At 40.7% G+C, this 26,527-nt stretch overlaps 1 protein-coding gene across 5 annotated transcripts in view; it reads left to right on the top strand.

Annotated features, from left to right (window-relative positions):
- Nucleotides 1-26,527, top strand: part of cntn3a.1 (contactin 3a, tandem duplicate 1) — a 103,288-nt gene that overhangs the window by 28,172 nt on the left and 48,589 nt on the right. For 4 of the 5 annotated variants that reach the window (XM_021616089.2, XM_021616087.2, XM_021616086.2 and 1 more), the window contains 2 exons: nucleotides 1,875-2,050; nucleotides 10,525-10,620. In XM_021616089.2, coding sequence (XP_021471764.1) covers nucleotides 1,875-2,050; nucleotides 10,525-10,620 — 272 coding nt within the window. Of the gene's footprint in view, nucleotides 1-1,874; nucleotides 2,051-10,524; nucleotides 10,621-22,594; nucleotides 22,916-26,527 lie in introns of those variants that run through there. The other variant, XM_021616090.2, reaches the window with a different exon arrangement.

Raw genomic sequence — 26,527 nt, 5'->3', positions numbered from 1 at the left:
AAAATGAACTGAAAGTTGTTCAGGTTTTTCCAATTCAACTGAATTGACCACAATCCTACATTACTCAAAATGTCCAAGCATCTTGACAGCTGTTCACCCAAAAAGTGTTAAGGTGACCGCTTTGTCATTTGAGTTCCAGATTCCACCTAGCGTTGTTCTGTATTCAATGTCTTTGATCGCATTACCCTTAATCAAAAGGACTGTTATTATAGGGTTAGCGTAGGGTTATCCAAGGGATTTTAAAACAAATCTGTGCTAGATTATGGTGATATTGTGCTAGATTATGGTGATATTGTTTACATGCAAGCCTCAGCCAGCAGATTTAAGATACTGGACACTGTGTATCACAGGATGCTTAGATTTATAACAAATGCAAGATCACTCACCCATCACTGTAATCTATATGGTGAAGTGGCCCTCTCTTCCTACACAAATGCTGAAGCACTGGTACAGGTCATCTTTGTGTACAAAGCATTGCTTGGACTATTGCTTTTTTACCTGTCCCCCTCACTAAAAAGGTAATCACAAACTGATAGTCCCCGTTCTCAGCTGCTACAATCTTTCACACTTCCTAAGGCCAGAACTGAAATGGGAAAACTATCATTTTCGTATAATCCTTGGTGTTGGAACGAGCTGCAAAATACTTTAAACTGGAGGAGAGGGTATCGCTTGCTGAGTTTAAAGCATTGAAAGGGGAAAATGTTGTTGACCTTTGTGATTGTTTTTAATGCATCGTATTGTGCGCTTGTGTTGTATTTACACGCTGACTACTTCCTGTTGACTTTCCAGGTCCCCATTGAAAAATAGATTTCTATCCTCGAGGGTCTTTTGCTGGTTGAACAACGGTTCATTTAAAAAAATTGGGTTATCATTATCATTAGGTAGGCTATAGGCTACATCCACATGTGGTGTTTGAAAATCATTGTGGTTGGTTTAGGAATTGGTTACAATTCTTGTCCCAGGGCCTCCCTTATTGAGCAGGGAGGTCTGGCTGCTTTTGAGGAAAATAAAATGATGACAGTATTTACAGCCATTGGTTTTGGTCTCATCCCATGTTTAAATTGAGCAAGGCGTGAAAGGAATTTAATGAAAACGAATTATGGTTGCAAATGAGTAATGTCTCTCACTGATTACATCCCACATCAATTATATTCAGTGTTGTTTGGAGCGACAAGCACAGGGCCTTGTGTCGTTTGTTTTAATTTGGAATTTGCCACAAATTTGCCTTGTCTTGGGTTGTGATTGCAATTTGATCATGATGAAAGTGTGTGATTATGCTATCTGACTGTATGGATCACATGCATAATGAACCAGAACTGGGCAACCTTCAAGGAAACACGAGAGTTGGGCAATAGGATATGTTGTGTTTGTGGCACTATGGCTTGTGCAGCCTAATAATAGGATAGTTGTGAACATCATCATACACACCTTCGATAATATGAAAACGTTGGGAATGAAAGTCGTTCTTTAGGTGTCTCTCATTTTGAAATTCAATTGAAAATCGCTTAAAACATTGATAGACAATGTTTATTGCGCATTTGTGTTTTCTAGTCATTTAGCCAAATACTATACTATATGATGTGTTTTTAGCACATGTAAGCTTAATTTGCATTTAATACATAAGTCCGTAAGTCTGAGGATTGTATATTTTCTACATATTTGTGTTCTGTGTCTAGTAACCTCTTCCAGTTTGTCGTTGCTTTTGTGTGCTTACAATATGTAGCCCACACTTGTGAATGTTTTACTTTATGTAATATTTCCAGGCATTATGATGAGATCACTCATACACATATAAGGCTCATTCTGTACATTCTGGTGGACTTTCCCTACAGTTCTCTTGTCAACTTATCCTTTTAATGCTCTTGCTTTTTCAGGTGGAAGCTGAATGACTCCTTCATTGTACCTAGATCAGGGTCACGCTATGCCCTCACTGGGGGCAACCTACGCATCAGCCATCTGAACAAAGAGGAGGATGTCGGGATCTACCAGTGTCTGGCAACCAACTCCTTCGGCACCATCGTCAGCAGAGAAGCTAGTCTACATATAGCTTGTGAGTTTTCCTCTTAATACAGTAAAGGTTTAAATGGAATATTTCTCAGTCCAAGGAAAAAGGCAGTGGATTCTATCACAAAGCATCAGTCGTTAGCAAACCATGATTATGTCACTAAGTTGATCCTTTAATCCAGCTTAAACAGTGGCTTGGGACATCTGTGTGATAGGAGATGCAACTAGGGCTGTGGCGATCATGACATTTTGTCAACTGGTCACTGTCATGCAAATAACTGCCAGTCTCACGGTAAATGACAGTTAATTAACATAATAACGTTTAGCCTCTCCGAGCTTCCAGGCAGAGTTTACAATCCACTGATGCGGACCTTTGGAACATCTGCATTTCAAAAAAACTAATAAATCCATTTAATATAGCCTACACCATCTTAATAATACCATTATTTATTTTAGATACATCTAAAGAAACATTGTGATATGAAGACAATGTAGCCTATTTCAGAAGAACAGAATAGCATATTCTGAGTCATCCTTATGTTAAGCCGTGATCTGGCTGTGCTGTATGGCTGTGGGCTACACTAGTTAATTTAGCAGACAAGATTTGCTTATAATTCCCGTGGCATTATTTTATATTATTTTATAGTAAGAAGAATACAATTCCACATAGCTGAATAAAACAGAAAGGATATTTTCCCAAAATGATTTCCAAGGGAGTGTGCTGTGTTGATGTCACGTTCCGACCTTAGTTCCTTTGTGATGTCTTTGTTTTAGTATGGTCAGGGCGTGAGTTGGGTGGGCAGTCGGTGTTCTTTTTTCTATGATTTGGTATTCTGTGTTTGGCCTGGTATGGTTCTCAATCAGAGGCAGCTGTCAATCGTTGTCTCTGATTGAGAACCATACTTAGGCAGCCTGTTTTCACCCTGATTATATTTTCTGTTTAGTGTGTTTTGCACCTGACGGAGCTGTTTCGGTTGTGCGTTTTGTTTCTTTGTTTGATAGTGTTCAGTTGAAATAAATAACATGAACACGTACCACGCTGCGCCTGGCCCTCACCTTCTTCCACCGACGACCGTTACAGTTGAGCGGTTAACAAAGTGTTCATTTGAAGCAGGTCCTCCTATATGCCTAATTTACAGTTATTTATGCAACGTTAGTTGCGATACAAACCTTAGACTATATGTTTTGATTTCTAATACATTCTAAGGCTGCATGATGTGACTCTAATGATGTTTTTTTAAAAGTTGCATGAAAAGCATGAGCTCTGCTCTGTTTCTTGCGCAGTCTCTCATTCATAATTTGACAAGCACTTGATAATATTCTCATAGCCTACTAATATGTGTGTGGAATCATTTTTTATTTAGAATGGCCCACAAAAACATCATTTCATCCATAGCCTGCACTCAAATAGTGATTGGAGGTTCCGTAAAGTTGCGTTTTTAATATGCCAGGTAAGCTACATCGGTTGTAAAGCAGATTCATTTGGTAATAAATATAGCAGCACGAGAAAAATGGGATCCTTTTTTAAATAGTGGCGAGTCATAAGTCTGTTTTCACAGGTCGATTGAGCAATGACTGGGCTTATAAGAACACATGTTTCATTAGACTCTGTAGGCTATGTGCTCTCCAACCATGTTCCAGGGGTCCTGCCTTGGACTGCACACGATGGGCATCATTCAAAAGTGATAATATTCTCACCCATCAGACTATTCTCAATTTAATATTGTCTTTACATATACTAAGTAATATATGTGCGAAATTAGTTTGGATTTAGAATGGGCCATTATCATGCACCTGTCAGAACACGGGCAGGGGGGAAAATACATGTAATTCATATGCACTTGAATAGCTTGTGGAGGAAGCTTTTCCCGCAGTTAATTTTCATGCCAGTCAGGTAGACTACTCCAGTCTTAAAGCGAAGCATTGTGCTCAATATTAGGAGAGTTGAGAAATAAATATAGTCTATTGAAAACTGATAGGATCCTTCTCTTTTTAATGGAGGCCATCAAACCTCTGTTTTCTCACGCAATTGCATAGCATAGTCTGTAGAAATATAGTGCAACATGGGCTTATAGAAATTACATGTATCAACCAGCTATAAGGAGCTGGCTCTCGCTGTTCAACAGGTTATCCTATTCCGCTCGAACTCTGAATGCCAAAGCTCTCATGAAGTGTTTGTTTTGATTTTCAAGCTTTTGCATTGATGCCAGAGGGATTAGAGGGACAATAGAGCGCTGAGTACCAGGCCATTGGCGACTGGTTAGTTTGGTAGTCTACAAATGACCATTAGCGGCATCAGAGCGCAGTTTTGGAGAAGCCTAGTTACTGTGACTCAATGGTCACGTGGAATTTGACTGCGGTCATGACTCGTGACTGTCGGTGTGAAGGTAATACGGTCACCGTAACAGCCCTAAATGCAACAGCTCTACCAAAGAGTAGGTTTGGGATGAAGAGGGTGCGATTGTCGGGGGCCTTGACAGCAGCTATATAACTGATGTTTTACAGTCTTCATCTATCACATTTTAAGTCTTCGGCATCTCTGATGGCAAGGTAAACTCAGGGCCTCTGCTCTGACGGGAATCCCATCTAAAATGACAGCGTGAACCTCTGAGAACAGATGGTGCATCCAGATTGAATTCTGACGTCTGTTTCCTTTTAGCAGACCTAGGGATGATCCTTGTGAGAGCACCCCGGGTATTTAGCTGGCTTCTAATGGGTGCATTTGAGTCACGAGTCCCCACAAAGCAGTATATCATATTCACGTGAATCCCACCGCTGACACCAAATGTCTACACCAGGCAGTGTATCATATTCATATTTCCTACCAATTTTCAAGGTTTGACCTGCACTGTATGTCACTGTGATTGGTCTCGTCCATTGCCTGGCTCTGACCTGGGACCTGTGGGTTTTGTCAACTGACAAGGACAAGTATCTGCGGTGATGTGTCATCCATCTTATTTGTTGCTCTTGGTATAACTTAATTAATCCTGCAGAATGATTGAACGGCGCTGGGTCAGAGTAATAATGAATTGAGGAGAAGCCTGTTTTGAAAGTCTGTATCATGTCATTTGTAAAAGACTTGGACCAGACCAGAAGCACCTGGAGTGCTTTTTTGTCCCTCTTTTAGGCTTTGATTTTTTATAAAATAGGATGTAATGTAACAAAGATGTAACATATATTGAACAAAAATATAAATACAAGATACAGCAATTTCAAAGATTTTAATCAGTTACAGTCTATATAAGGATATCAGTCAATTTAAATAAATTAATTAGGCCCTTATCTACACTCTTACAAAAAGGGTTCAAAAAGGGTTATTTGGCTGTCCCCATAAGAGAACCCTTTTTTGGTCTGTGTAGAGGGTTCTACATGGAACCAAAATGGTTCTACCTGGAACCAAAAAGGGTTCTTCAAAGGGTTATCCTATGGGTTCTCCAAAGGGTTCTCCACTTTCTAAGAGTGTATGGATTTCACATGACTGTGAATACAGATATGCATCTGTTAGTCACAGATACATAAAAAGTAAGCGCATGGATCCAAAAACCAGTCAGTATCTGGTGTGAGCACCATTTGCTTCATGCAGCGTGACACATCTCCTTCACATAGAGTTGATCAGGCTGTTGATTGTGGCCTGTGGAATGTTGTCCCACTCCTCTTCAATGACTGTGCGAAGTTGCTGGATATAGGTGGGAACTGGAACACGGTGTCGTACATGTTGATCCAGAGCATCCCACAATTCTCAATGGGTGGGGCATATCTGGTGAGTATGCCATGCCATTCATCCGCCACCATCACCTCGTGTTTCAGCATGATAATGAATGACCCCATGTCGCAAGGATCTGTACACAATTCCTGGAAGCTGAAAATGTCCTAGTTCTTCCATGGCCTGCGTGCCCACCAGACATGTCACCCATTAAGCATGTTTGGGGTGCTCTGGATCGACGTGTATGACAGCATGTTCCAGTTCCCACCAATATCCTGCAACTTCGCACAGCCATTGAAGAGGAGTGGGACAACATTCCACAGGACTCAACCAACAACCTCCGCTCTGCGTGAGGTGAATGGTGGTCACACCCGATAGTGATTGCTTTTCTGATCCACGCCCCTACCTTTTTTAAGGTACTGTATCTGTGACCAACAGATGCATATCTTCATTCTCAGTCATGTGAAATCTATAGATTAAGGCCTAATAAATGTATTTCAATTGACTGATTTCCTTATATGAACCGTAACTCAGTAAAGTTTTTGAAATTGTTGAATGTTGCGTTTATATTTTTGTTCAGTATAATACTATCAAGGCACAAGGCGAGACCCAGATGCAGACAGAGGAGGCAGATGGTTAGAGTCTGATATTTATTAACAATCCAAAAGGGGTAGGCAAGAGAATGTTCGTGGACAGGCAGAAGGCCAAAACCAGTTCAGAGTCCAGGATGTACAGAGTGGCAGGCAGGCTCAAGGTCAAGGCAGGCAGAATGGTAAGGCAGGCTGGAATGGAGTCCAGAAAACAGGCAAGGGTCAAAACCGGGAGGACTAGCAAAAGATAAATAGAAAGCAGGAGCACGGGAAAACATGCTGCTTGACTTGAAAACATGCAAGACGAACCGGCACAGAGAGACAGGAAACTCAGGGATAAATACACTCGGGAAAATAAGCAACACCTGGAGGGGGTGGAGACAAACACAAGAAACAGGTGAAACAGATCAGGACATGTACAATTATTGACACCCCTGTTTTCAGTACGTTTCAATAACTCACCTTGATAACACATGCAATATACTGTAGCTCAGTATTTGAATTATGTATCTTATATAGTCACTTTTGCTCATCTTTATCAAAGGTGTCAATCTTTTTAGAACTCACTGTAGGTGTTGCACATGATGCAGTTGGACCATGAAAAGCATTGGTTTAAAATATAAAGTTGTAGGCACATAAGCTCTTGTGGCTACTGAAGTTGGTCTTTTAATTGGTATTTTGCTGGCTCAGCGTTACCAAGATTAGTAAGATATCCGTATATAATATATCATATATAGGGTGGCAGGTATACTAGCGTTGGGCCAGTACCCGAAAGGTCGCTAGTTCAAATCCTTAGCCGACAAGGTGAAAATCTGTTAATGTGCGCTTGAGCAAGGCACTTAACCCTAATTACTCCAGGGCTGCTGGATAATGATGACCCTGGCTGTGACCCAACTCTCTGAGGGCGTCTCAGGGGGAGTTGGGATATGCAAAAAAACACATTTCCAATTCGCACTATGCGTATTAATGTACATTTGTACAAATTTAAATTGTTAAATTGAACAAATATATATATTTTTATAAAAATGTAGGCACAAAGAGTGATTGTGTTAGGGCTACATGGCAGCCCTTCATCCACCACCAGCCTGTGGGCTGAGCCATATAAACTGTGGACAATCTTTCACCATCTAATATGGGCTTAACATATCAGAACATTTAAAGGTTGATGATTCCACTGACAATACTGTGGTGAAATGTTTTAAAAGCCTCTGCTCGTCTGTTGTGTGCACTGGAATAATCTCACTTGTTCTAGGGGCAGATTGAATTCTGTAATCTCTTTGGGATTTATATAATTGAAAGTCTCTCGACTCTGCTGTGGTAAAATATAACATTACTCCACAGATTGTAACTGCCATATTGCAGGAATAACCTTTTAATTTGTACCCAAGAGAATGAGCATGATATGCTCCAGATGCAATGTTGTTAGCTCTGTGCTTAATTATTGAATGGTGAAATAACTGTATTTAAGAAACTGCACAGGATGCAATTCACTTGTATTTTAGGAGCATCAGATTTTATATCTCTTCTTTAGTTCAGGCTCACAATTGCACATCATTTGCATATTTGTTTTCCAGTGTCTGTCTGACATTACAATCCATTTCACAAGTAGATCTGATTTCTATCTCTTGTTTTTAACAAACGCCTTCCTTCATTTCTATCAAGTCCCTTTCATAACATCCACACTTTCGCCTCAAGAGAAAATTACATCCTTATTTAGTTTTATAGCAATCAGAGAGTGGGGACATGAACAGCACTCACAGTCTTGGCCTGTCCAAAATATATCAGAGCTCTAGCTATCTGCATTTCAAACATACCATTTTTTTAAAACAGGAATTTATCACACAATGCTAGAGAACAATTGTAAAGAGTTTCTCAATTAACGTTTTTGATGTCATAGTGTACATTTCTCAAACTCAATTCTGGACCTCAAAGGCAGTTCCACAGCATTTGTTGTAATCAGGGACAGATTTAGACTTGGGATGCCAGGTGGGCGCAGTTAATTGTCAGTTTGACCAGAAAACCAGCAGCCTCTTGACCTCATCGGGTAAGAGTTGAATATCCCTGCTGTAAAGTGTCTCAGTCTTGTAATATCGTACTTATTTCTGAGTGCTCACTGCAAAATTGTGTGTTGCTCACTTTTTGAATAAGTAGAACATAGATTAATGAAGAGATGGGAACAGTATCATATCATATAAACTATTCAAAGCGGTAAACCATAACATTTACATTTTAGGCTATGAAAGTGGTTTGAGTGGTACTTTCTACAGTAATATGACTCAATATTAAATAACTGTGAAGGACAAGCCATGACTGTTGGTTAATGCTCTCGTTCACACCACAACAAAAGTTACTCACATTCTCTTTTGATACAATCTCCTCTGATTCATTGCATTAAGTCACAAAATGCTAATTCACATCCAATTTCATGGACCTGAAAGCACTCAAAATAGCTTGAATTAGGCAATGAAAAAGCACACAGAGGTATGTCTTTGAAAGGCTTGACAATATAATCCAGGGGTTGCAGAACAGTTTGGTTTATCAGGCATGGCTGGCTTTAGTGTGTCCAGCTCATTTGCGTTTCACACTATGAGAATATTGACCGTTTTTTCCCACTTCACGGTGGTGTAGTAATATTATTAGGTGCTATAGGGAAATACTGCTCATATACAGATTTCACCTAGCTTCAGGGATTTTTGTCAAATAAATATTTATTTTAATACTCACTTTGAGAAAGTTTTATTTTAAATGTTAATACTTTTTGGAATTATACACTGTGTTCAGTTAGTTCTTAAACCTCGTTAGTTCTGAAAACACAGGACATGTTGTTAGAAATTCCAATGTGCCAATAGTTGATTGTAAGCACTAACCTGACACTCGCTTTCATGTTGTCATAGGGAAAGATAACTTTGATGATAGCAATGACTTTCTTTAACAAAGTCATTTCAGTGGCGTCTTGAGATTTGGTTGTTTTCCAAATCCACCTAATCATGCCTCTCAAATGCTGAATACTTATGCACCTGATAAAACATAGAAACACAATTTTGTGCCTCAACAAGACTGCCTCAACAATCTAAGTGTCTAAATGTATGTTTACAGGTTAAAGGGGAATTCAAGAATATGGGAAATAAGAAAAACAGGCCTTTATAACAAAGTTATCCCATAGCCTTGAGGACATTCATTACTGTACCTGACCTCTTTATACTTTTAATTAATCAGTGGGCTCTGTAATTCCCAATTTAAACTGCTTCCTAAAGCAGAACTAATCACTCATGGTATTCAAGACTTAGAATCGATCTAGAAGTGTTTCACATAAATCTTGCTTAGGTGTGGCACAGATGTCCCTGAAGCATCACACAGACATGGTGACATAATTCCCCAATATTATACAGACTTCTCAAATGAATCTGTTAATTGAGGCAGTGTTCTCATTAAGTTCATGTATTCATGGGGAAGTAGGTGTTACAGTACATTATTCTTCTTTCTATTTCCATTCTCTCTTGATTATGGCATTATTGGTTACTTTGGTTTGCTATTTTGCAGTATAGGCTCTTAGATATCTACAAGAGCAACAACAGCAGAGAAAAGACAGATGTGGATTGTTGTCCTATTTCCCGAGTAGGTTGTCAAGAAGTAAATGGTTGCCATACACATGCTATTTCAATCTCATAGCCGTTTAATTGTTGCTGGAACGTGTGCAATGAGGAAAGTAATGAATGAAACACAGAAAGTGATAACAATACATAGTTTCAATTAAAATCACTCATGTGTGACTTATACTTGAGGAAGGGCTTTCCGCATGCTGGAGGTGCTTGGGATTGAACAGTTCTGTAAGTACACCGGAAGAAATTATTGTCTCACAAAGTTGTCCAAAGGTGTCGGATACTGCCATTTAACCCAATGAGGAAGATGCTCAAGAATAATAAATTATGATACATTAATATAATACTATAGTACAATTTGTGTCCCAAAAGCTGAAATTGTAGTCCTTAGAATAACCAATGACTCACTGTTAAAAGGGAGTATTAGACAAAAAGACATGAGCTGTGTTTGGGGCTATATCAATTTGTATAATGTCAAGTCACTGCATGGTGTTCCACACTACCAATGATAGATTAACTACTATGTCAATATTTGGTTATGGCTATAATGGCTATTGCCATTGCTTCATAAATTCAGTAGAATACTGCTTGATCATTTTGGCCTATTCCTTTTGTCTCTCTGAAACAGACTTGGAGAATTTCAAGACACAGAGTCGAAGTCCAGTGAGGGTTCGTGAGGGCCAAGGAGTGGTCCTACTCTGTGGCCCACCACCCCACTCTGGAGGTAAGAAAGCCTTTGCGGAACACCTAATGACTGTGAAAGGAACAACTAAAAACTTAAGTGGTACACTATTTCCATAAGTCATATGTAGGCCTACAATAAATAAATAAATATCATGGTTATTATTTGAATGCTGGTGGCATGATGATCGGTTCTTGGTTGGCAATGATCAAATAAAAAGTATCTTGCTCTTCAATATCTCATCAATATAACCTACCATGTCCACTTTATCAGTGAACTGTAGTCTAGAGGGCATGCGCCAAAACCAGATTGGGCAAGTATGCTATTTATTGCAGCAGTTTTTGTAACAAAACCATTGGTAGAAAAAAACTCTTGCTTTCTATTCGGTACATGGAAATTTAAGGTTAAAAGTGCTTTGTATGTACACTACGTTATCACACACAACTTTTATCCGCAACAAGTCAATTTAATGGAAACACAGCTCTGGTGGGAAAATGCACATATGCGGATTTTAGAATTGGATGGAAACTTAGACAAGCAACTAACCAGTCACGGAAGGGGGACTTGTAGTGAGAGATTGCAATATCCAGGCACAGCTGCTCTCTTTGCTCTTCAAGTGTTTGCAGTGCCAGTGTCTCCAGTGCATCGGTGTACCTCACATATGCAGTGCCCAGGATGATGCGGCAAGCACACTTTTGGATGTGCTCAAGCTGGTCTGAGAGGGATTGGGATAATGAGCTATTCCAAGCTGTGAAGTCAGAAAAAGCACCATCTTCTTATTTTAGTATTTACAATCTATGCACTTCTGGATCAATCAATACATTTTCGGACTGAATACAATTTACATTTCATGTCCTGAGGTTTCTTATGGCCTATTTTAACAGAATAAATGCATTTGTTATTTATTATGGAATATTTATACGGTCAAAATGTCAGCCATGGCCATTCTAGTAATTATAGAATTCCGGCGCACAGAGGGTTAACGATTAACTAGAAATAACTCAAGAAGGCTTCGGGATTTGAGTGTGGCCAAGCACCAAGATGCTATACAGAGTTAAAGAGAAATCACAGTGGCACGTTTTTTTCAGAGCCTGTGCATTAGGGTCCTGCTTTGTCTGCACTCATGTCCCCTACTGCTCTCTGAGTGTCTATCTGGATGACTGTGTTCAGACCCAGACCTAATGCACCTGACCTCCTTTTCCTAATGGAACTAGACTTTTTAGATTTACTCAAGGATGTAATCCCTTGTTCTCCTGCACATCTGACAGAAATCAAGGTAGCAAGCTAGCTACACACATGGCTTGCAGATTTTGTCCTCTATAAAATCTTATATACAGTTGAAGTCGGAAGTTTACATACACTTAGGTTGGAGTCATTAAAACTTGTTTTTCAACCACTCCACAAATTTCTTGTTAACAAACTATAGTTTTGGCAAGTCGGTTAGGACATCTACTTTGTGCATGACACAAGTCATTTTTCCAAAAATTGTTTACAGACAGATTATTTCACTTATAATTCACTGTTTCACAATTCCAGTTGGTCAGAAGTTTACATACACTAAGTTGACTGTGCCTTTAAACAGCTTGGGAAATTCCAGAAAATGATGTCATGGCTTTAGAAGCTTCTGATAGGCTAATTGACATAATTTGAGTCAATTGGAGGTGTACCTGTGGATGTATTTCAAGGCATACCTTCAAACTCACTGCCTCTTTGCTTGACATCATGGGAAAAGCAAAATAAATCAGCCAAGACCTAAGAAAAACATTTGTAGACCTCCACAAGTCTGGTTCATCCTTGGAAGCTATTTCAAATGCCTGAAAGTACCACGTTCATCTGTACAAACAATAGTACACAAGTATAAACACCATGGGACCATACTGCCATCATACCGCTCAGGAAGGAGATGCGAACGTTCTGTCTCCTTCCTGAGATGAACGTACTTTGGTGAGAAAAGTACAAATCAATCCCAGAACAACAGCAATGGACCTTGTGAAGATGCTGGAGGAAACCGGTACAAAAGTATATTTATCCACAGTAAAAACGATTCCTATATCAACACAATCTTAAATGTCGCTCAGCAAGGAAGAAGCCACTGCTCCAAAACTGCCCGTCACGCCCTGATCATAGTTTGCTTTGTATGTTTCTATGTTTTGTTTGGTCAGGGTGTGATCTGAGTGGGCATTCTATGTTGGATGTCTAGTTTGTCTGTTTCTGTGTTTGGCCTGATATGGTTCTCAATCAGAGGCAGGTGTTAGTCGTTGTCTTTGATTGGGAACCATATTTAGGTGGCCTGTTTGGTCATTGTGTGTTGTGGGTGATTGTCTATGTGTAGTGTTTGTGTCAGCACATTTCATATATAGCGTCACGGTCGTTGTTCATTTATTGTTTTGTTCAGTTTTCTTTGTGTTTTCGTCATCCATTAAAATGATGCATTCACATCACGCTGCGCTTTGGTGCACTTCTTACGGCGATCGTGACACTGCCATAAAAAAGCCAGAATACGGTTTGCAACTGCACATGGGGACAAAGGTCATACTTTTTGGAGAAATGTCCTCTGGTCTGATGAAACAGAAATAGAACTGTTTAGCCATAATGGCCATTGTTATGTTTGGAGGAAAAAAGGGGAGGCTTGCAAGCCAAAGACCACCATCCCAACCGTGAAGCACGGGGTGGCAGTATCATGTTGTGGGGGTGCTTTGCTGCAGGAGGGACTGGTGGTCTTCACAAAATAGATGGCATCATGAGGCAGGAAACAGGAGGAAGCAGGAGTACACCTTGCGACTGTGTCAGCGTGCACTGCCACAAGAGTCACTAGTGCAAAACAAGGACACTCCTGTCGGCCAAACCCTCCCCTAACCTGGACGACGCTTGGTCAATTGTGCGCCACCCCATGGGTCTCCCGGTTGCGACAGAGCCTGGACTCAAACCCAGAATCTAGTGTGCCAGAGCTAGCACTGTGATGCAGTGCCTTAGACCACTGCGCCACTCGGGAAGCATTCAAAGAAAATAACCCCTACCTATTAAGAAAGTATACCAGTTTCATATGAGGACCAGGATGTTGACAGCTGTTGGTATTGCCCTCAGGTGGCCTGTTTCTGGTCTCAAGTTCAGAAATGGCTGAAAATGCATAACATTGATCTAAAATTGACCCTAGAACTAGAACTGTTGGGAGATCTGGAGAGACCGGGTAACTCAATTACTAATATACTAATACTCTTAGTAAAAGTATTTATCTTCATCTCGCAATCTGTGGATTCATTTTGATTAGATACAGTGGTTGCTCCACTAAAAGTTTTGTGATTATGCTGCGGGACTTAGAGGTAATGTGTGGTTTAGTACAGTACCCTGCGTCACCACTTCATTGCTCCAGACCAGCGCAAGGGGGAATTAGAGCACTGATTATGCTTTTGAACACGGGGTGTGACATTGTTACTAATTTGTAAATAAAGCCAGTTTGTTATTTAGAATTATTTACAGTGGGTTAACAGTGGGTTTACTGCCTTGCTCAGGAGCTCAAGGATTCGATCCAGCGACCTTTCGGTTATTGGCCCAACACTCTAACTAGGCTACCTGCTTTCATTAATAAAATCATTATAAAAAAACTGTTAGGTTCTAATTATCAGAGTAAGAACTCGACGGACACTATGGAAGCTTAAACCAAGTTTATTCGCCCATTGGGTCAATACAGCTGCATCAGACAGACATTTTTCACACAAGCACTGATATTTAACCCTTTCTCCTAGGCTGTCTCCTCCTACCATCTGAACAGCCAATGCATCGCTGTTGCTAGACAGAACCTTAGTGACATCTGTTCTTCCTCACTTCATCTGACCTGACCTCTATCCCAAAGTGCTCACTCCTCCCCAACTCAAGGCTGTCATGTTGATTGGTACCAGACTGTCTCTTCTCCTCCCAGAGGATCCTTCCCATAGGATCCCTGATGGCTAACAATAACATATCCTGACATAATGTAAACGTTATACATTACCCTCTCTTCCTCAGTGACATGAATAAGTATATTTCATATTCTCAGAACCCAACAATACTCTTTCAAAATGCTGATGTTTATGTAGTTATGGATCCACAAATTATTGTGGGAATACATATCACTGAATTACAGAAATATTGGAACAAAGTTGTCTAATGAAGGTAAACAAATTGTTGCTTACTGGAAAATATTATTTCAAACATACACAGTGACGATCTACAGCACCATTATGGTTATTAGCAGGTACAGTACAATAGACTTGCCTAGAAGGAGGGTAGGGGGAGAATTCTATCGTCAAATGTATTTCTTAGTTAGGTTGGCTGTATCACACCCGGCCGTGATTGGTTGCAATTTCAGTTTAATACACCAGTAAAGACAACTAATAATACAACAAAAATTATTATTATTATGTATCACATCTGACCGTGATTGGGAGTCCCATAGGGAAGCGCACAATTGGCCCAGCGTTTCTCCCTCTAAAAACAGAAATAAATGTTTTGGCCTTTACAAATATTATTTTGGCCTTTATTCAGATTACAATCTCTCACCTTTGTTTTTTTTGAAAAGTAAATAATCTCCAAAATATTGTTATATATTATCAAGTTGATGGCACTGTCATATAGCGGCACCTACAAAAAGCATGGAGGCATGGATTTGGATAAAAATAAGTACCAACATTCCTTTTGATTGTCTTTAATAAATAAATGTTTTGGTTAATCTGACCTGGACACCATGTACAGTATTATAATAGCCAATTATGGGCTATTAGCAGGACAATATACCTTTACCAACACCTCTCTGTATTTTGATACTTTGTGGATCTTCCTCAGTGACATGAATAAGTATATTTCATATTCTCAGAACCCAACAGTCCACCCTCTTGAACAATAGTTTCCTACTGTTCAACTTACATCATCTTGGAAATGACTTATAAATGAACAAACAATGATAACACGTGAACAAAATATAAAACATGATTAACATTCACAGTGAGGTTTACAACCTCAGAGACTTATGGCCTCTGTCCTATAATCACACCATGAACACTCTTATTTCCATTTTTCATAGAACACTGATAATAACGTGTCCAGTGGATCTGTTGCCTTCTCCCAGTTCAACCTTCTCTTTCTGGTCCCTAAGAGAGTTATAGCACAAGACTTGGAAAGCAAAAATAAACACAAGACATAACAGCATTAATAATGTGTTAAGATATGCACAATGCATGAAAACCCTAATTTTGATAACATGACAATTCCCGCTCTCTCTTTGCCCGACTATGCCTTCAGGATACTTTTCTGTTGAGTTTGGCAAAAATTAAAGCCATAAAAATCCTCCTCATCCTTCCGCCCAGTCTTCCCCGTCAGACCACAGGATCCAAGAGGTGTTCCCAATCCATGTCATTCTCACTTTGCTCCCCATCACCATCTTTGCCACCTGATGGGCACGTCACCTGATAGGCAAGTGCGTATCCCTAATCAAGCTCACCTATTATGCAGCTGGACCTCACTTCACGTGAGAACTGTGAACCCACCGAGTAGAGACATGGCAATCTTTATCGCTGCAGGTGCTATAAGGAGTACTGTGTGTGGACCAGACCAGTGCTGTCCCAATACCCCCACCTGGTGTATCTTGATGTACACTCAATCTCCAGATTTTTACCTTGTCAGCCTGTGCACTCGGTTATCTCCTGCTCCTCATCTGCTGCTTTCACCTGAGGATATTCATGGTTCATGGGTCATTTCCTGACAGCATAGACTCCCCCTTTATGGCCAAATCACTAATTTGTGACATTTGAATAACAGCCGGTCTCCCAGTTACCAGCTACCAAGCCATGTGGCATGAGTCCTCATAAACGGATATCCCAACAATGCTACTAAAGTAACCCCTGCTACTACTGACACTGCATATGACGCATACCTCAAACTCCCTCATTTGCGCCATATCCAATTCCATGCTGTTACCATAGCCTCCTTTAATTACTGTCCCTACAGCAACTGCAGTGAGTAACTACTGCATGGAGTCTGTCAAGTGTTCACCGGCTGTTAGAAATTGGGAAAGAGATTAATGAGTTGGAAGAATATCCAACCTAACAAAACTCTGAGTCTCAGGTTTCTTGAAAGTCTACCATAGTGTCTGAAATGCCAACACTATCGCTTCTACTCTCACCATGATCTGGGTATGTGTAACGTTCAATTTAACATAATAGTCCCTATATTGTGCACAGTTAGCTGTCCTCCCTCTCTTATGAGCTATTTCCGTTCGGAAGTTTACATACACCTTAGCCAACTACATTTTTACTATTTTTTTTACAATTCCTGACATTTAATCCTAGTATAAATTCCCTGTAATAGGTCAGATAGGATCACCGGTTTATTTTAAGAATGTGAAATGTCAGAATAATAGTAGAGATTTATTTATTTCAGCTTTGATTTCTTTCATCACATTCGAAGTGGGTCAGAAGTGTACATACACTCAATTAGTATTTGGTACCATTGCCTTTACATTGTTTAACTTGGGTCAAACGTTTCGGGTAGCCTTCCACAAGCTTCCCACAATAAGTTGGGTGAATTTTGGCCCATTCCTCCTGACAGAGCTGGTGTAACTGACTCAGGTTTGTACACCTCCTTGCTTGCACACTCTTTTTCAGTTCTGCCCACAAATTTTCTATGGGATTGAGGTCAGGGCTTTGTGATGGCCACTCCAATACCTTAACTTTGTTGTCCTTAAGCCATTTTTCCACAACTTTGGAAATATGCTTGGGGACATTGTTTATCTGGACCCATTTACGTCCAAACTTTTACTTCCTGACTGATGTCTTGAGATGTTGCTTCAAAATATCCACCTAATTGTCCTATTCATGATGCCGTCTATTTTGTGAAGTGCACCAGTCCCTCCTGCAGCAAAGCACCCCCACAACATGATGCTGCCACCCCCGTGCTTCACGGTTGGGATGGTGTTCTTCGGCTTGCAAGCCTCCCCCTTTTTCCTTCCAACATATCGATGGTCATTATGACCAAACAGTTGTATTCTTGTTTCATCAGAACAGAGGACGTTTCTCCAAAAAGTACCATCTTTGTCCCCATGTGTAGTTTCTAACCGTAGTCTGGCTGTTTTGGAGCAGTGGCTTCTTCCTTGTGGAGCGGCTTTTCAGGTTATGTTGATATAGGACTCGTTTTACTGTGGATATAGATACTTTTATACCTGTTTCCTCCAGCATCTTCACAAGGTCCATTGCTGTTGTTCTGGAATTGATTTATTTGCACTTTTCGCAACAAAGTACGTTTATCTCTAGAACGCAGAACGTGTCTCCTTCCTGAGGGGTATGACGGCTGTGTGGTCCCATGGTGTTTATACAGTGCCTTGCGAAAGTATTCGGCCCCCTTGAACTTTGCGACCTTTTGCCACATTTCAGGCTTCAAACATAAAGATATAAAACTGTATTTTTTTGTGAAGAATCAACAACAATTGGGACACAATCATGAAGTGGAACGACATTTATTGGATTTTTCAAACTTTTTTAACAAATCAAAAACTGAAAAATTGGGCGTGTAAAATTATTCAGCCCCCTTAAGTTAATACTTTGTAGCGCCACCTTTTGCTGCGATTACAGCTGTAAGTCGCTTGGGGTATGTCTCTATCAGTTTTGCACATCGAGAGACTGAAATTTTTTCCCATTCCTCCTTGCAAAACAGCTCGAGCTCAGTGAGGTTGGATGGAGAGCATTTGTGAACAGCAGTTTTCAGTTCTTTCCACAGATTCTCGATTGGATTCAGGTCTGGACTTTGACTTGGCCATTCTAACACCTGGATATGTTTATTTTTGAACCATTCCATTGTAGATTTCGCTTTATGTTTTGGATCATTGTCTTGTTGGAAGACAAATCTCCGTCCCAGTCTCAGGTCTTTTGCAGACTCCATCAGGTTTTCTTCCAGAATGGTCCTGTATTTGGCTCCATCCATCTTCCCATCAATTTTAACCATCTTCCCTGTCAGTGCTGAAGAAAAGCAGGCCCAAACCATGATGCTGCCACCACCATGTTTGACAGTGGGGATGGTGTGTTCAGCTGTGTTGCTTTTATGCCAAACATAACGTTTTGCATTGTTGCCAAAAAGTTCAATTTTGGTTTCATCTGACCAGAGCACCTTTTTCCACATGTTTGGTGTGTCTCCCAGGTGGCTTGTTGCAAACTTTAAACAACACTTTTTATGGATATCTTTAAGAAATGGCTTTCTTCTTGCCACTCTTCCATAAAGGCCAGATTTGTCCTATGGACAGAGTCTCCCACCTCAGCTGTAGATCTCTGCAATTCATCCAGAGTGATCATGGGCCTCTTGGCTGCATCTCTGATCGGTCTTCTCCTTGTATGAGCTGAAAGTTTAGAGGGACGGCCAGGTCTTGGTAGATTTGCAGTGGTCTGATACTCCTTCCATTTCAATATTATCGCTTGCACAGTGCTCCTTGGGATGTTTAAAGCTTGGGAAATCTTTTTGTATCCAAATCCGGCTTTAAACTTCTTCACAACAGTATCTCGGACCTGCCTGGTGTGTTCCTTGTTCTTCATGATGCTCTCTGCGCTTTTAACGGACCTCTGAGACTATCACAGTGCAGGTGCATTTATACGGAGACTTGATTACACACAGGTGGATTGTATTTATCATCATTAGTCATTTAGGTCAACATTGGATCATTCAGAGATCCTCACTGAACTTCTGGAGAGTTTGCTGCACTGAAAGTAAAGGGGCTGAATAATTTTGCACGCCCAATTTTTCAGTTTTTGATTTGTTAAAAAAGTTTGAAATATCCAATAAATGTCGTTCCACTTCATGATTGTGTCCCACTTGTTGTTGATTCTTCACAAAAAAATACAGTTTTATATCTTTATGTTTGAAGCCTGAAATGTGGCAAAAGGTCGCAAAGTTCAAGGGGGCCGAATACTTTCGCAAGGCACTGTAGTTGCTAGGCTGGACTAGGCTGAGGCCAATCAGTTGTTTACTGCGCGGTCACACGGGCGCGCCGTCCCTTCTTTTTCCTCTGTAATGAATACGCTATTGTCCGGTTGGAATATTATTGAAGATTTATTATAAAAAGACCCTAAGGAGTGATTTTAAACATCGTTTGACATGTTTCTACAAACTGTAATGGAACTATTTTGACTTTTCGTCTGGATTTTGCACTCGCGCATTGTGCCTTTGGAATAGTGAACTAAACGAGCGAACAAAACGGAGGTATTTGGACAAAAATATGGACGTAATCGAACAAAACAAACATTTATTGTGGAAGTGGAATCCTGGGAGTGTGTTCCGACTATGATCAGCAAAGCTAAGTGAAGATTTATAATGCTATTTATGACTTTTGTTGACAGTTTGGCTGGTAACTGTATGGCTTGCTTTTGTGGCTGAACCTGTTCTCAGATGATTGAATATTGTGCTTTTGCCTTAAAGCTTTTTTGAAATCTGACACAGCGGTTGCATTAAGAACAAGTTTATCTTTAATTCTATGTAAAACATGTAAAACAAGTATCTTTCATCAAGGTTTATGATGAGTATTTCTGTTATTTCATGTGGCTCTCTGCAATTTCTCCGGATGTTTTCTGAACATGGTGCCAATGTAAACTGAGGTTTTTGGATATAAATATGAACTTGATCAAACAAAACATACATGTATTGTGTAATATTGAGTCCTGGGAGTGTCATCTGATGAAGATCGTCAAAGGTTAGTGATTAATTTGATCTATATTTCTGCTTTTTGTGACACCTCTCTTTGGTTGGAAAATGGCTGAATGCTTTCTGTGACTAGTTGCTGACCTAACATAATGATTTTCTGCTTTCGCCGAAAAGCCTTTTAAATATCGGACACTGTGGTTGGATTAACGAGAAGTGTATCTTTAAAATGGTGTAAAATATTTGAATGGTTGAGGAATTTTAATTATGAGATTTCTGTTGTTTTGAATTTGGCGCCCAGCAATTTCACTGGCTGTTGGCGAGGTGGGACGCTAGCGTCCGGAACGATCCCAGAGAGGTTAACAAGAAATTTGTGGAGTGGTTTAAAAACGAGTTTTAATGACTCCAACCAAAGTGTATGTAAACTTCCGACTCTGGGAATGATACCATTCTACCACCACAACCTTAATTTATGAGCTCCCACAGATCTCCACCGCAGTCATATTCCATCCCACTGAACAGCCCAATGTAAACATTCTGTCTCAACCCCAGGCCTCATGTGTACCTCACCTCCTGCTACAGATACATTTACACATATCATTCCATCTAACCCATAACACAATAGTCACTACTCCTAACTCTCTCCTACAGGTATAAACATACTACAACATTCCCAAATCAATTAGTCAACATACATCACTCTCCTCTTGAACAATGATCACTCTTATGTTCCACGAAACCTAAAAACATGTTGACTTGAAAAGGAAAGAGGAAAAAAAGTACATGTTTAATAATTTCACACCACCCTTGATGCGACTAAAACTGGGGACAGAACCATCCTTCCTCGTCGTTCTATCCCCATGTGATGTTGGTCTCCCTGCCGTCTGCTTCATTTTCATCATTGGTTGTTAACGCAAAACACAGACTATGAGCCTTGTTTGCAATTAATTGTACCGTATCATCCAACAATTGATGCGATATAACATAAAAATTCTGATGACATGGTAAAACAAAATAAAACAAAAAAAACCTTCATGGTTGACCCAAGCTATCATCCACTGAGTTCTCTAATAACCTCCCTGTCGGAGGAAACTTAAAGATAAGGTTTCTAGAGCCTCCCTAGGCCTAATACATTTGAGCAGTGCCTCCACCCATCACCGTTTGAAAGCTACTCTCTCTCGCTGTATCCGAATCATAACTACAACATTTAATACATTATCCAACCCAAATTCAGTCCTGAGTAGTTTACTTTCAGTATGACTCAAATTCAAGCTTCACAACCTAACACACATCATCTCGGTTACAATGTACATTTATAAATGAAACCTTTTATTGCCGGTAATAACTCTTCTCATTACAGCCCTCCTTTGTCCCTGTTTTCCTGTCGCGAGTGGCCTGGAAATGAAAGATCGGTATCTCAATGCATACTTAGTCTAAATTGTTCGCAGTGTGTAGACTCCCCCCCTTTCTCCCGGCACTTATCATTCTAGCGTGTCTTCTTCAGATAGCGTTACAGTTCATCTTCCCAACGGCACATGTTAACTTTTGCCTGTCACATTTGATGGCCCTTGATAATGTCCCGATTTTCAATATACAAATAGGAACATGAGAGAAATGTGTATGTTCTCTCTCCACGCTCACTCCACATGCATGGTCTCAGGACTCTGGTGCACTCCTGCCACCGGTACCCAGGTTAATGGCTCGGACTCAGATAGGAGTGTTAAAAGTCACTGTCGCGGGGGATCACGTGACCCTTTAACGAGATGGCCGCGTGAACTAAGGTGACACTACAGGTGACATTTTTACCCGGACTCGAGCATTAGCGACGGAAAAAGCCTTCAAGAAGAAGCTAGCTTCAGAAAAAGCTAGCGCCATTAGCCAGGAGCAAGAGGACCCGGTCCCCCCCCCCCCCCCCCCCGAGGCCCAACGAATGCCAACCTCGCACTCTGTTGAAGACATCCTTTCTGAGTTGAGATCCCAACGTACAGAACTCAACATTAATTTAGATGCCATTAACTCTCCGCTCAGTGCGATAGGAGGCAAGGTGACAATCCTGGAAAACGCTTTGCCTGACATCAACAACAAGAACCATAAACGCAGGGCGCCTGGACGAGGCAGAGGGGCAAATCCTATCCATGGAAAACTTGTTGACAGACGCCATGGAAACAATAGCATATGCTAAAATAGAGCATGTGGAAAAGAGAAAACAGAGAACCTGGAAAACGGGGCGAAGGAATAATTGTGTTCTATTAAATCTGGGCGAAAAAGAAGAGGGAAACATGCCACTGATCTGCTACCTGCAAGACAAACTTCCCGAGTGGCTCCACCTGTCCACCGACAGGCCCATAGAACTCACCGAGGACTGAGGCCCCCACCAGCAGCCAGACAACCACCGCGCCCAATCACCATACGTTTCCTGAGATTCACCGACAAGGAACGAGTCCCACAGGCGGTCGAAAATCAACACCATCACAGTGGGGAAACGCCAAACTCACTTTACACCAGGACCTGTCTGCTGGAATGCGCCGTGAGTTTGACGAGGTGAAGAAATACTCCATTGACCGAGGCATCTTCAGGGGATTCAAATACCCAAACGAGCTCAGGATTCTTCGCCAAGGAGCCCTGCGACACTTCAAAACTCCCGAAGAGGCAAAATGACTAAATGTGATTAATGCTATTACTAAAGGAGGTAAGACAGCATATAGCCGATATCCAAAGACCCACCCGCCCCGCTAAATGTCATTATAGCCGTCCAATCTATATTTATTTTCCTTTAGCTGAGAGGGATAGGCTCTATAGCCTAAACTAGGCCTACTAACGTTTCAGCCTACTTTTATTTCCCACATTTTGTTGTTGTTACTATGTCCCTTGTGGGAGGTATATGTAGGCTGGGCTATTGATTTTATTTTCTCCCTCTTTTAATATGGTCTGGACGGGGGCTACGTTGTCATTTACTCAATGCGGGGCGGAGAGGATGAGGCATTTCTTTGGTGGGGAGGGGGGGACGTTGCACGTTGCTAACTGTTCCTGTTTTTTTTTCGGAACACAGAATTGAGACTGAGCGGGGGGGGGGGGGCAATAGATCCAACGGGATGTGTCGAGTTGTTTGGGAACTCGGCTGGGGTGTTCAGATATTGTTATTTTATGTACACCATTTATTTTCCTTTTATGTGAACGCAGCTGTAACTATTATCCACTTTTACCCAGCGATGACTTGCACTAAAGTTCGATTACTGTTCGATGACGATGACTACCTTAAATCTATTGACATGGAACTGCCATGGTCTAGGACATGCAATAAAACGAAAAAAGATACTATGTGCTCTAAAAAAGGAAAAAGCAGACATTGCGCTATTACAAGAGACACACCTCTGTGATGCCGAACATGCCAAACTCCGCAGAGCTTGGGTGGGACAGGTGTATTTCTCATCTTTCAAATCAAACACTAGATGTACAGCCATACTTATCCATAAGAATGTTCCATTCATAATTGACAAAAACATATCTGATCCGGAGGGGAGATTTATTTTGATAACTGGGTCACTGTATGGTCAACCAATTACTGTCTTAAATATATACGCCCCTAACACAGATACTCCTGCTTTCATGTCAAATATGATAACCCTGTTCAATGAGCATTGCGTTTCCTTTGGCGTGGTGGCCGGAGATTTTAATTGTACCCTTAACCCAACCCTAGACAAATCATCTCAAGTCCCCACCACAAATCCTAGATCTGCAAAGATGTTGAACTCTCTTACTAAAGAGATGGGACTGATAGATATCTGGAGAGAGACTAATAGCTCATCTATGAACTATACATACTACTCTAATGTCCATAACACCTACTGCTGTATAGATTACATTTTTATCCCAAAGAGTTTCATAAATTCAGCCACGTGTACAATCGAACCCATAGCACTTTCAGATCACGTCTTTGTCCACCTTCGCTTTGACCTCTGCAAACACATCCCGAGGTCAAAGAGCTGGAAATTCAACACCTCCATGTTATCAAATTAAGTGTTCCATACATTGGTAACTACATGGATAGACAACTACACACAAGACAACAAAGATTCTCCTGTTTCTCCGGCCACAATGTGGGACGCTGCTAAAGCCACACTAAGAGGTCATCTAATTGCATATGCTTCCTCTCAGAAAAAAGCAATGGAAGCACACAGGCTAGATCTCGAAAGGGAGCTGGAATGCTGTGAAAAAGTACATAAACAATCCCCAGACAGCACCTCCTGGAGTCAACTTAAAGCAGCCAAAGCTGCTTCTTTACTAAACAGAAATACCATGAGTATAGCAATAGGCCTAGTAGATTGATTGCTTACCATTTTTTTTTAAGCAGTCAGAGTACAATCATGGCTATCCGAACAGCAGAGGACGAGGTCACATATGACCCAAAAAAAGATCCATTTAACTTTTCATGATTTTTACTGCAAACTATATACCTCTGAGAGAAAACACACGGAGGCAGAACTCCACTCTTTCCTAGAGGGAATCTCTCTACCTAAACTATCAGAGACCGACCAAGAAGATCTCAACTCCCACTCCACTCCTGAGGAGATCCTGGAGGCAATTATCTCCATCTCACCTAATAAGTCCCCATGCCCAGATGGATTCCCCAGAGTTCTACGTAGCTTTTTGGCCCCAGCTCAGCCCTATCTTCTTGCCAATGCTGGAGGATTTTTGCAAAAACTGATTTCTCCCAGACTCAATGCACACAGCTCGCATTACAGTGTTGCTCAAAAAAGACAAGGACCCTCTATCCTGCTCATCCTTCCGGCCCATAAGCTTTTTGGATTTCGACTACAAAATAATTACCAAATTGCTCGCCAAAAGACTAAACACTTTTCTTCCCAAAATAATAAAAGCGGACCAAACTGGATTTATTAGAGACAGATACTCTTCTGATAACATTCGCTGTCTTTTTGATATTATTGATCAAGTAAACGCACAGAAGACCCCTGTCCTGCTGGCTTCACTGGATGCTGAGAAGGCATTTGACAGGATGGAGTGGAGCTTTCTGTTTTCACTCTTAGAAAAGTTCAATATGGGCCCAAATTTTATTAAATGGATCAAATCACTATACTCTCATCCAAATGCCATGGTGACTACTAACGGACTGGACTCTGACAGATTCCCTCTGGAACGGGGCACAAGACTAGGGTGCTCCCTGCCCCCCTGCTCGACTTGTTGGGGGCGGAGCCTCTGGCAGAGCTGATAAGGGGCAATCCAAGTATTATGGGTGTTTCTGCAGGCGGCCTGCAGCACAAGATTTCCCTTTAAGCTGATGATGTCTTGCGTGTCTTGAAAAAAGAAAATCGCTGTCGCATTGAACGCCTTGCTTCAGCTGGTTAGGGAGGGTTTTGAGGTTCACACAAGCTGTTTGTGACCAAATTGTTCCTACATGCTTTAAGACACTATCTGACGTCACCTTCCATGATAACCCCAAGAGAAGACAGATCAGAACAACAGTTTAGTTTCAGGAAATCCAGACAAGAATATGACAAATTACTACATTCCCAATTTCTTAATAACATTATCTCTACGACAAATGTCAAAGAGCATAACAACATACTGTTATTGTTGAAACCATTTTCAAAATTAGTTCATACACTCATATTTGACTGGCGACCTCTCAGAAGAGTTACCAGATCAGGAAGTTAGCTCCCTAACCCATTGGGTAATCCCACACTCCAGTAGACCCAATCTGGTGAAATGTATATTGAAACAAAGAGAGAAATGACATCAGCAATACACAAATCACAATCCATTTGGAGTAACTGTCATCCCTTATTAACATATATTTTTCCTTCTATATGCAGACTGAACAAAATACATTTGTATATTTACCCAAAGACCAGGGCCCCAGGGAACTGGTCATTTTCCCTTCAAACACATGATTCACATCGTGATTCAAAAACAACATGTTAAATAAAATAAAAACGAATTCGAATAACCAATCAACTTAGAATTACAACTCTTGATAACTCAAATAATAGTCTCTCATAAAGTAATGGTAAAGTAGAATATAGACTGGTGTTTGTCATTCATTTTATAATTAAATCCCACCTGTTTCAATCATTTCTAGTGAGATTGATCAGGCCTCACCAGTAAGTCAGGATACAGGGCATTCGACACCATTAAATATTTCCTTCCCCTTTTCTTTCCCTGTCCTTCAGAGACCCTTTAAAACATTTCAATCCTTCTGCATACCCAATGTAAAACCAAATTTGAAAGACCCCACTAAATAAATCCCATGGTATCAACACCACTAATGCATATTCATAACCGG

Source organism: Oncorhynchus mykiss, chromosome 9, assembly GCF_013265735.2.
Source record: "Oncorhynchus mykiss isolate Arlee chromosome 9, USDA_OmykA_1.1, whole genome shotgun sequence".
NCBI lineage: Eukaryota > Metazoa > Chordata > Actinopteri > Salmoniformes > Salmonidae > Oncorhynchus > Oncorhynchus mykiss.
The sequence above is the reverse complement of the archived record's forward strand: the minus strand, read 5'-3'. Positions and strand labels throughout refer to the sequence as shown.